The following is an 11,368-nucleotide window of genomic DNA, read 5'->3' on the forward strand; positions in this document are numbered from 1 at the left end:
TGTGGGTACTTTGTTTTTGCCAAAGGGGATGACTATACACTTTTTGGCATTTAGCTTGAGGCCATGGCTCTGGCACCAGTTGTCTGTTTCTATGAGGTCCTTTTGTAGGATGCTTGTGTCAGCTGGAGAGTCGATTATGGCGCCCAGTTTGCAGTCATCTGCGAACTTGGTCAGCCACAGTCCTTCCGTGTTGGCCTGTTCCTCCGAGAAATAAATACTGAACAAGAGAGGTCCCAGGACTGAGCCTTGTGGGATGCCACTTGTAACTGGTTTGGAGTCTGACATGGCTCCAGCAATTCTAACCATGTGGGTTCTGTCCTTGAGCCAGTTTGCAACCCATCTAGTGACATAGGGGTTTATATTTAAGCTGGTGAGCTTATCTATAATGCCCGAGTGGGGTATTGTATTGAAGGCTTTTGCGAGGTCCAGGTAGGCTGTGTGGACCACCTTCCCCTCATCAATGGCCTTGGTGACTGTTTCAAAGAAATCAACCAGGTTTAAGAGGCCGGATCTGCCCTTAACAAAGCCGAACTGGGTAGGATCCAGTGTCTGTAGGTCCCCAATATCTTTATTTATGAGGTCCATGATGATCCTTTCCATAGCTTTGCAGACCAAGCTAGTCAGGCTTATGGGGCGATAGTTTCCAGGATCCGTTGAGGCACCAGCTTTGTGGAGAGGGACCACTGTTGCTGTACGCCACTCTTTGGGTACATATCCTGTAGTAAGGCTGAGATTGAACAGTAGTTTTATGTTTGGATTTAGCTCTTCTTGGAGTTCATGGAGGATGGAGCCCGGGACACTGTCTGGTCCCATTGATGCTGTGTTTTTTGCTTTGGAGAGGGCGGCTCTTACCTGAGCATCTGAGATGTCAGGGGGGCAGCACTCTGCTGGGATAGATATTTGCCCTTTTGGTGGGGGGGGGGGGGTTTGCGTTGAACCTGTCAGCTAGGATCTTGGCAATGTCTGTGGGTTCGGTGTATTTTTTTTTTTTTCAAGTGCTATCCCAGATCTTAGCTTTTCCCATCCATATGATGTCTAGTGACAGTTTTGTTGTGATTTTGAAGGGAGCATGCTTTGTCATGCAAACGTCTGCACTGTTGTCTCAGGTTTTAATTGAAGCAGGTACTTGTAGTTGCTCGTCTTTGCTGTTGGAGTGAAAGAGCTGTCGGACACAAAGCATATTCTTTTTTTGTTCATTACCAGCTGTATTTTTTTTTATTGCCATCAGACAGATTACTACCCACTGGAAAGTGCTGTGGTCAAAGTCCACTTCACAGTCCATGGGCCATAGTTATCTGGGCTGAATTTACAGATGCCATCCAGTCATCAAGGTTTGCCTTATTCTGTTTTGCATGTAATGGAAGATTATTCCAGAAGTGAAGTGCTTTCTTCAGTAGTATCTCCATTACTGACATTTGTGTCACAGCAGTTTAGTCATTGTTTCAAACCTCCATTCTAACCTCCACCAAGCATTACTTGTTTATAATGCAAAGCCAGGATTTGGGACACCTTCTGAAACCTTATTTCAGAATTCAGCCTTCTTATTGTTTGCCCTTCCTGTCTGTCCTCTGGCTCTTTTCACCCTGGTACACTTTTGTACCTCCTGATTTCAGGATTCAGCATTCTTATCATTTGACCTTTCTGTCTGTCCACTAGCTGGTTCCACCCTGGTAGGTTTACTGTTTTTGATTCACCCCATTTAAGATTCATCCTATTTGTATGCCCTTTCAAGGAGGGTGCCAAGTGTAAGGCATAACATACATGTTCTCACCTTTTTGCTAATCCATGAGAGAACCCTTCTGTGTGGATGTTCATTAATCTGCAATCTTCTTTGTGTGCATGGATAATTTTTCCATCAAAATGATTCTGTTGGAATTCCTGCAAATCAAGCAGTTAACTGTGTAGGTGCCAAGTCTTTAGTATTTTTCATGATTTTTCGGAAGGTGTGCTTCTTCAATGCTTGAGAGCAAACTGGCAAGTTTAGGTGAACAGTGTACGTTCTCTTTTTACAGTGTTTAACATTTTGAAGTGCACCAGTATAGGACATGCCCGTCCCTGAGTGGAGGGTCTTCTGATAAAGTGTGCTAAACTGAAGTGGAAGAGAAAAATTTAATTTTTGTTGCAACAGTGAAGGTCTTGTCATAGGTAAACTGACAGAGAAAGACAGAAATGGTTATTTTTGAATGCTAAAGTAGTAGTTAAAGCAAACAGAACTCTGTGGAGTGATGAGAAGGAAGAATTGATGTGACTGAAACTTTGTCTAAAGAACTTGTTATTTGAGGGGTAATGGATTAGAGTGGGAGGGGGAGTCTCAGCACATCTCCCATGGAAGTGAAATGCACATATTTACAAGAAATAGCGAGTTACACATGTGAATTGTGAATAGAGATTAATCATAAAACGAAGTATTCCATAAGACCAGGAAAAGTAGGTTTGTACAAAAAGTTTGCCATGCGTCAGAAAATTAACCTGTTGATGGTAGGCAACAACTAAGCAACATAAAAATCGACAATCCCAGTCCAACATTTTCCATAACAGATATTTCCAGTGAGTCATTAGCAGCTCTGACAGACTTATCCAATGCTGATACCCTGTTTCATCCCTTAAATAAAGAGGCAAACATTGCCTTTTACAGTTTGCTATCAATAACTTAATTGTAGAGGTAGTACCTGTGTATCCTCTTGTAATTTGATAACATTCTGGAAAGGCTGTTGCTTGCAGCAGTGGACAAACAGTGGCATGAGCAGCTCAGGTTGATTGTAATGTTTATAAAGTAGACTCAGCCAACCTTACCTTTAGAAGTCTTGTTTCTTTGTAAGAAACTTAATCAGTTGGTCTGTCAGCAAGGAGGTCTAAGTGAATTATCGGTTGTGATGGTGCTTTGATTCAGTAGAAGGGAGGCCTCAGTTTGGTAGTTATTCATTAATGCTTAATTACATGTGTATCAGTGCCAGAGCATCTCTGCAGTACCTAGCTGGTGTGGCTTTATGTGTAAAGGACAGCACAAAAGTTGTAGTACTCCTAAGCTTACCATGTGACATTTGATTTCTATATACTGTTTTGTCTCCCTTATTTATGTTTATTAATCAAACAGATAGGCAGATTCAAAGTTGGTCACTTTTGTCCACAACTGTGGCATATATATGAGGCAGTTATACTGCTAAGTAAGATCCCTTCTTGAATATAACAGCATGGTGACATTTCCAAGGCTCCTTACATAAAAATAGTAATGTTGCTTCTTCTTCTTCCGGCTTTTTCCCGGTTAGGGGTCACCACAGCGGATCACATGTCCGCTCATGATTGACAGTGGAGTTTTACAATGTCGAGTTGCCAGGCCGGCGCCCAACCTTCCTCAGAAGGCGCACACACACACACCTAGGGACAATTTAGAGTGTCCAATCCACCTATAGTATGTCTTTGGGATGTGGAAGGAAACCGGAGCACCTGGAGGAAACTCACGCGGCCACAGGGAGGACATGCAGACTCCACACCAAAGGCACCCCGGCCGAGGATCGAACCGGAGAACCTCTTGCTGTGAGTTGACAACGCTAACTGCTGCACCACCGTGGCTGCCCTTGCTGGCACTCCTAAAGTTTATGGCGTTTCCTTTTTCAGACAGTAAGCCAGTAAGTTAGTGTCATTTCTTCATAACAACCTTCATCCAGTATGCTGTGTTATCCTGCAGCTTTGATACTCAGTGTCCCTGACCTTGTTTTGCAGCTATTTATTTTTGATGTTTTTCTTTGAGCACCTTATATCACTGGTATGATTTTATATGACAATTAATTTTGCCATATGCAGTAAGCCCTCTTCTATTTGAGCAGGGCTTGAACTGCGTGATTACTTTCGTCAGACTAATCTTGTTTATGCTGGTCATTGCAACTAATAGAATTTGGCAAGTGCTGGGTAAATGGTAATCTTAAACTCCTTCCTGTATGAGAGTATCTGTACCTCAGCAGCTGCCTCAAGACATTGCCAAACATGCCCATGAACTTGTGGATCTTTAGTTGATCTTTAAGGAAATTTATGCTGAATTTTTTAGCACTGGATAGATTTGTTGAGGTGATCTGTTTGTCTTTCATTAACTCCTCTCATGTCCTTTTGGGGTGGTGGACATGATTATAAGCTGTGACAATGACATAGTCAGCCAGTGCTTGTATAAAGGATGTATCTGAGTAACTCCTCTCCTTCAGTCATTTATTGTTCTGTGTTTTGGTCAGCATTTGATCAGGACTGGTATAATTCAAAGTCGAAAGGGATGATGATGAAAGAGGGGGGGGCTCAAGAAACAAGGAGAAACTGGGATTTTTGATGCATGCCATTAAGGAGAACAATAGTCATACAGAATATTATATCCTTAAAGTAGTAGAAAGTATTCTAAGAACTAAACTAACACAGGAGTGGAAAAGGGAGAGTCTGCAGATAGGGATGACTGCAGTTAAGGATACAGACAATAGGCAAGAGAGGGCTGGAATTTATTGGAGAAAACTGGCAAAGGAACAAGATATTGGGAGCAAATAACTTGAGAGGGAAAGATGATAGAGTGGGAAGACAACAAGAATTTATTTGGACTGCAGGTTAGAGACCGCCTTCCCTGTTGGGGATTGATATCAGCGTACATCCAAAGAGAAAGAAATAGGGGGGGTCCTAAATGAAAGACCAGCACTGGTAGAATTTTTAATATAATTTAGAACAGAAGCTGCCATTAAGAAAAGAAATAATTAGTAGAGCATATAAAATATTTCATGATAACTGTAAGAATCAATCAGAGGAAGTTAGAAAGGATTGGGAAGAGAGATGGGATAAGTAGTTCACATAGAAATAATAGGAGGATATATGTATGTCTTCAAAATATGCAACAAAATCTAAAAGATTTAGGATTTTTGCCTGGAAATGTTTACATAGATATGTTTATACCCCAAGTAGACTCTGTAGAATTTTTCCTCAGCCAGGCAGCAAATGTTGGAGGTATGAAGAGGAAGAACGGTAATTGGGAACATATTTTATTTTCTGGGAGTGTGGTGAGTTGGCATACTTTAAAGATTCCCTACGGGATGCACTGTCAGAGATGTTGGGTGGGCAGATTGTCGGAGATGCTGGGTGGGCAGATTGGTCTGATGATGGAGATGATTTTTCTGAGCTGTGACACATAATCTGAATTGACTAGACATGTTAAGGCCATGCTGTGATTAATAATGGTAGCTGCCAAAAAAGCAATTACTAGAAAATGGAAATCAAAATCTAAACCCAACTGTACTGGAAGTCGTGAATGTAATAACAGAGATAAAACAACTGGAGTTGAGATCTTTAGAAAAGGTTAGGAGCAAACTACATAGAACAAAATGGGAATTGTGAGAATAAATATATACAAGGGAGGAATGAGAACAAGTACATACAAGGGAGGAATGAGGTCTTAAAGGCAGCAGGACTCATGAGCTGTATGATGTTTGAGTGAGAAAGATTGGGTAGTTTATAAGTGATGTACAATATTTGCAACTGGGAGTGTGTCAGTATGGTTTGTGATGTAAAATGCTTGCAACTAGGATTGTGTCAGTGTGGTTTGTTTCATTTATATAAATGTATGATTGCCTATATAGTAAGTGATGGTTTAATAAATATGTTTCTTTTTTAAAAAAAAAGGCAAGAATTGAACAATTTATATAATACTGTTCAGATTATATAATATATAGCACTATATGTGAAGTATAATGATTATGTTAATATAGTTTGATTACTTTTATACGAATGTAAACTTGCAGATGTCACAAGTGATAATTCAAAAAAAAAAAAAAGATTGTTGTTTACCTGTTTATCAGTGTGTTTGCTTGTATTGATTGTTAGACTGTAGGTCCTGGTAACAGTTCCATGCTTTTGTTGAGATTGACAGAGAGGGTAACGAGGCATTTATTTATGCAAGTATAAGGTTTTCTGAGCTGGTTGATAACCTATTGCGCATGACAGACCAACATCATGGGTGAGTCTCTTCAGTAAGCTTCCCTTTCCAGAAAAAAAGTGCAGTATCCATCTTGTTCTACATGACTTTAATCTTTTTACCTTTCTAAGATCACTTGTATAATTTCTTGCAGGTTCCCAGAAAGTGATAGCGGTTGTCCCTTCTTGGTGTCTGCTTTATTGTTCACAAGAATGTGAACTTTACAAGTAGTGATTTTTTTTTTTAAATTACTGAGAAAGTGATGGTGCTAAATGCAACTTTACATCAGTAAATGATAACCTAGATGTAGGACACCTTTTCCAGCCTTAACCCCAAGTATAATGGATCCTTAAAATGAACTGCTCAGACAGAGAAGCATCCATCAGGTTATATCCTACCCTTGTCTGGGTGCAAAATGGCTAGCATTATAGTGCATCTTGAAGACTGCTGGATTGATTTTTTGTCACCATTTGCCAGTAGTGATTCCACAGTGGTGCTAACTGCAGAGAATACTTGAGCATGAATTATTTTACTGTAAGAATGCTGCCATGCCAGCAGCACCTGCTCAGACCAAAGCCCATTGCTAAGAAGGGTCCAGGACATCTCGAAATGTTGTATGCAGCCATTGAGATACTAAGACCTTGTTTGCGGTGATGATTCACTGAAATGATTAGAAGCTAAACCACTCTTTTTCTTTGACCCTGTCCCAGGCATTTTAACTATGATTGATGCATCCAGGAGAGAGCAGGATTTCAGGTGACATAGTCCCGAGGATCACTTGAACATACAAGCCTGTTACAGTGGCAAAATGGGTCTGGCAGATTAGAGGGCTAATAGTGTGAAGAGTTAAAACACTTCTTTTTGTAGTCCCCTGAAATGGCTCTCTCACTCTCTGTTTAACAGATGGTGCTTCTGTGTGCTCCCTACTGAAATGTCGGCACTCAAAATGTGGACTGCTGGCATGTCAAAAAAGATCCAAAATCCAGGAAGAGTGAATCTTAAAGATCTTTCGTCTATTTTAAACATATTTTTTTACCCCGCCCTGAAGAAATGTATCTCTTTTCTGAAGAAATGTCACTGAAGAAATGTCCAAAAGTAGACCAGACAAACTCCGTACTACTGTATCTGTTATTCTGTATTTGTGTCAGAACAAATTCTTGCCAAACAGTTAATTCTGTCAGAGCTATTTCAATTCTGTTATAACACAGCTAGACAGATGAATAGACTAAGGCACACTTGGTCTAAGATGTCACTACTGAATGAAACATACTGTCCAGTTTATTATTATCTTTTCAACCAATGTTATTTTTAATATTGGCAGAAAAAAGACAGAAAATCCACCCAAGGATGGCCAATCAACAAAATCCACAAGTGTTCCAATTAAAATGTAGTCCTTTAATACGAATAAAACTTCGACTTGAAAATAAAATGAAAAATAAAAAAGCTCAAAACAGTCCCTTGAAGATATCCGATAAGCGCTTTTGACTGTTGTCTTCCTCAGATCGTATGTTATTTTTAATGTCCTTGTGACTTGTTCTTCTGGTTTCTGTCTGTGTCATGAAAAAGTTCATGGTTATTTCATGCCCTTTTTTGGTCCTCGCTGTATCTGAAGACTTCACAAAAGTCTCTCCACGTCATCTTTGCATCACTTGACCTGTCTGCATATTATTTATTTATTTATTTCTGCATCTGAAAGCCAAGAAAGTCAACTTCCTTTTTTTTTCTATAATAGGATGCATTTACAGTAATGCCCACAGCTATATGTTATTAATATCTAAGCTGAACATAACTGTTCTTGCAAAGCAAGCATATTATTTTGAAAACTGCTGTTTAGCCTTGCACATTTCCTTTCACTGTACACACGGTATATTGGGGAAAAGCATTTTAATTTACACAACATCTATCACCCCCATCTGGGTTGCAAGCCCCAACACCTCTGAACTTTGCCATACCACAAGGAAAAGGGAATATTCCAAGAAATGACCATCTTAGACTTAATATACAAGTTCATTTTTCGTCCATTCAATATCTGTGTTTTGGGACTTGCTCTAGTGGGTCTGGACTTTTTCAAATGGTTGCTGCTTCTGTGTTATCTCCAAAAAGAGGCACCTGAGAATGGGTTTATTTGGTTTACAGATGGAAAATGGAAAGCTCCAGTCTGAGAGAGTCCCCAGACAAAGAACAGACAGTAAAAAAGCTTTCAGCAAACTGAAATTTAGTTGTGTTTATATGTACTAGTATTTTTAACTGGATGCATGGACTGATATGTTAACCGTTTTCATCCACAATCCAGCATAGAGGTAGATATATAAAAGTGTGTATGCAAACAGTACAGTCATACAGGTACTGTGTTCAGTACTTCAGGATTAACTTGTAATAGTTCTCTTCCTGAGATCATGTCAAGCTATGGTTAAATTTATAGGATAAATTTTAAGCATGTTTGTTTTTCTTTCTTTTTATTTATTTATTTATTTTTAAGTCTTGAGGTGTTTGCTTCAGTAACCATTTTATGACTGCAGAATAAAATTATTCCTTATCAGTAAAAGATGCATAAAGTGCATTTTAAGATGGCTAGGCACCACAACACAAGTGGACTGTACAAGGACTTGGAAGTTGTCTTTAAGGATCTTATCTAATCTCTTTTTTATTACATTATTACACTGTTTTTGCTGAAAATTGTATTGACCTATGAAATTACTCCTTGTATGTAAATTGTAGCTCATTTTTTGGTAGGTGAAAGAAATTGGGTATGAATGCCAGGGTAACAATTGCAGCTAGCTCTTTGTTAAAAAAAAAATATACCATAACAAAAGTTTTTAATTTAGATTTTCAACCAGTGACATCATATTTCTTTTTACTGTAAATTTTAAATTTGATATTTTTTCCAGGTAATAGCTGACATTTTATGCTGCAAAATTAGATTTGCTTAAAGTCACAGAGCATTATCATTACAGTGACAGACTTAACTGGTGTATTTCAGTTTAAATAACTGTATAGTGTCTTTTATTTTTAATTTGTGGAAAAATGCTTAGCATTATTTCTTTTCTTTAGCCTCATTTACTGTTGCACAGCTGCAAGACCTGGCTCGAATATATATCCGCCGCAATCTAAGGAACATGATTAATGATGAACTGCAGGCCAAAGGTATCCCCCAAAAAGCACCTCCAAAACGAAAGAGGAGGAGGTGCCGCAGACGTAGATTTAACACTTACGTGTTTGTGGGTAATCAGTTGATTCCTCAGCCTCTTGATAGTGAAGAAGATGAAAAAATGGAAGAAGAAAGCAAAGAAGAGGAAGATAAGGACCATACTGAGGTTGTTAAACAGGAAGATCCTCTACCAAACCTGTTAAGACAAAAAATTTGGAGTTTACCACTCCCAGATTCATTAAAAGCTTACTTGTCGTACTACAGAGAGAAGTAACATTTTTTTACTTACAGGGTTGAAAACTGCATTGCCTGCTGAAATCACAGCATTTTCTTGAACATGTAGCATTTCTTTAGATACACAGTATTTGCAGTTATAATCGCTGCTTGAAGACAGTACAAAATTATTACTGATGGACTTAATCTGTCTTAAAAGTAGCAACACTGGGCTTGGGTGTAGAATACTGAGATAAACAAGAATTTATTTGAGATCTATTTTTTACTCTACGTTTAAGAAGTCTCTGAAAACTCATTATTACTATAATTTCTGCTGTGACAGACATTACATTTAGAAGTCATGGGCAGCACTAATTAGTGCTTTGTATGGCGACTAATTTTTGGATCTCTCGATAGTTTTTACTGTTTTCGAGGAGATAAAGCAGTTAGATTTTTTTATATGTCGTTAATCATTCTTACTGATGATTGATCACCTACAGATAATTGTAGCCTTTAAAATGTCGACGCATGCAGAGAACATTTTTGTTTGACACAGCTCTTCAAAGTATTCTGCATTTATGTTCAGGATCTTCATAGGTGTACTTAGAAAACTTATTGCTGATACTATACCACCTAACTTAAAACTGTAAAGTGGAAATTAAGATATTGTATAGGAGGTGGTATTATTGAACGCATTAAAAGCGAAATGAACTAAAAGTTCCATTGATGACTTTAAAATATGCCATCTTCAGAGTTCCAAACTAAAGTGATAGACATTAATTTCTTTTCTCAGGTTGCATGTCATGTGGTAGTTTAATATTTCAGAGCCTATTCAGTATCGACAGAAATGATCCACAAATAAGTAAATCACACAGTTTGGGATGTTTGGAAAAATATGACTATTTTTATTTTAAGCAGAACTGTATTTAGGTTACTGCTTTGTTGCTGTCTCATCTGATATGGAGTTTTATAGAGCAGATTATGAAGCACTTTAATTAATGCATTTATTCACCAAAACACTGTTGATGAAGCAGTTATTTGCTTGCAGCTGTTTTTAGACACAGCTCTTCCAGTTTAAGAACCAGCCACAGAAAACAATTTTAACTTGTTGGTGATAGTGCATTGTACCTTTTAACAGTGTGATCCACAAACATTGTTTAGAGTTCTTTATAAAAAGAAAAGTAAAAAAAAAATGTTTGTGAAGCTTGATTACTGTTTTACACTTATTGCAGTTCTTGTGGCTTTTTTTCTGAACAGAACAGTAGCAGTAGGAAATTTAACAGCAAGTTTATGAAAATATTGGCTGCCAGTGTACTGTTACACCAGATGTAATTTATTTGATCATTAGAATGATTTAAACATTCCTTAGTAAATGCTGAATTGAAATAACTTTCTTTAGTACCATGGCATTGCAGATTCCTGCGTATTTTTTTTTCATGTCATGTCTTGATTTTAGGCATAAAACACAAGGAGTAGAGTTCACTAGTATGAACTGGCATGGCTCCGGAAGGAAGCATCTGTCTCATGAGTATGACTTAACCTACAGCCATTCACATTTACATTTAGTCCAGACATATACATGTGAATTTGCAGTTTAGAGACAGAGCAATCCTTTGGGGTATGATGCATTGTTCTTCTCAGAAATAGAGAACATATACAATTAGAGTATGTACTGCCTGTCTTTTTAATCTGAGTTGCTACATTCAAATATTGAGACGAGTTCATAACTCTATCGAGTATTTTCATTGATAGTCCCCAAAAAAGTCAGCTTGATGTGTTTGCTGCCCAAATTCTCATCAGAAATACTGATGATTGTTCATTTCCTGCATCTGAGAATTAGCCTTGACTTGGCATAAAATTGACTTGTCCAAAGACTGGCTTGAGCTTCTCCCATGTTAACTTTGACTCAGTAAGGAGAAACGTGAAAAATTATTCCGCTTCTTTATTTATTTATTGATTGATTTATTTTAAGTTCCCTGTAAAGCAGTTAGCTGGGCATTCTCTTGCTGACAGTTTAATGAGCCAATCAAAGATCACAGCATAGTAACAACACTGTAACTCAGAACTTCAGAAGT

General features: G+C 38.2%; 1 protein-coding gene across 1 annotated transcript in view; it reads left to right on the forward strand.

Annotated features, from left to right (window-relative positions):
• PCMTD1 (protein-L-isoaspartate (D-aspartate) O-methyltransferase domain containing 1) overlaps window positions 1-10,502 on the forward strand; it is a 1,015,226-nt gene extending 1,004,724 nt beyond the window's left edge. Inside the window, exon 5 of the mRNA XM_044061706.1 lies at window positions 8,984-10,502. Coding sequence (XP_043917641.1) covers window positions 8,984-9,354 — 371 coding nt within the window. The 3' untranslated portion in view covers window positions 9,355-10,502. The remainder of the gene's footprint in view (window positions 1-8,983) is intronic.
• Window positions 10,503-11,368: the final 866 nt, after the last annotated feature.

Source organism: Protopterus annectens, chromosome 2.part0 (assembly GCF_019279795.1).
Source record: "Protopterus annectens isolate FY-2018-M chromosome 2.part0, PAN1.0, whole genome shotgun sequence".
Lineage (NCBI taxonomy): Eukaryota > Metazoa > Chordata > Ceratodontiformes > Protopteridae > Protopterus > Protopterus annectens.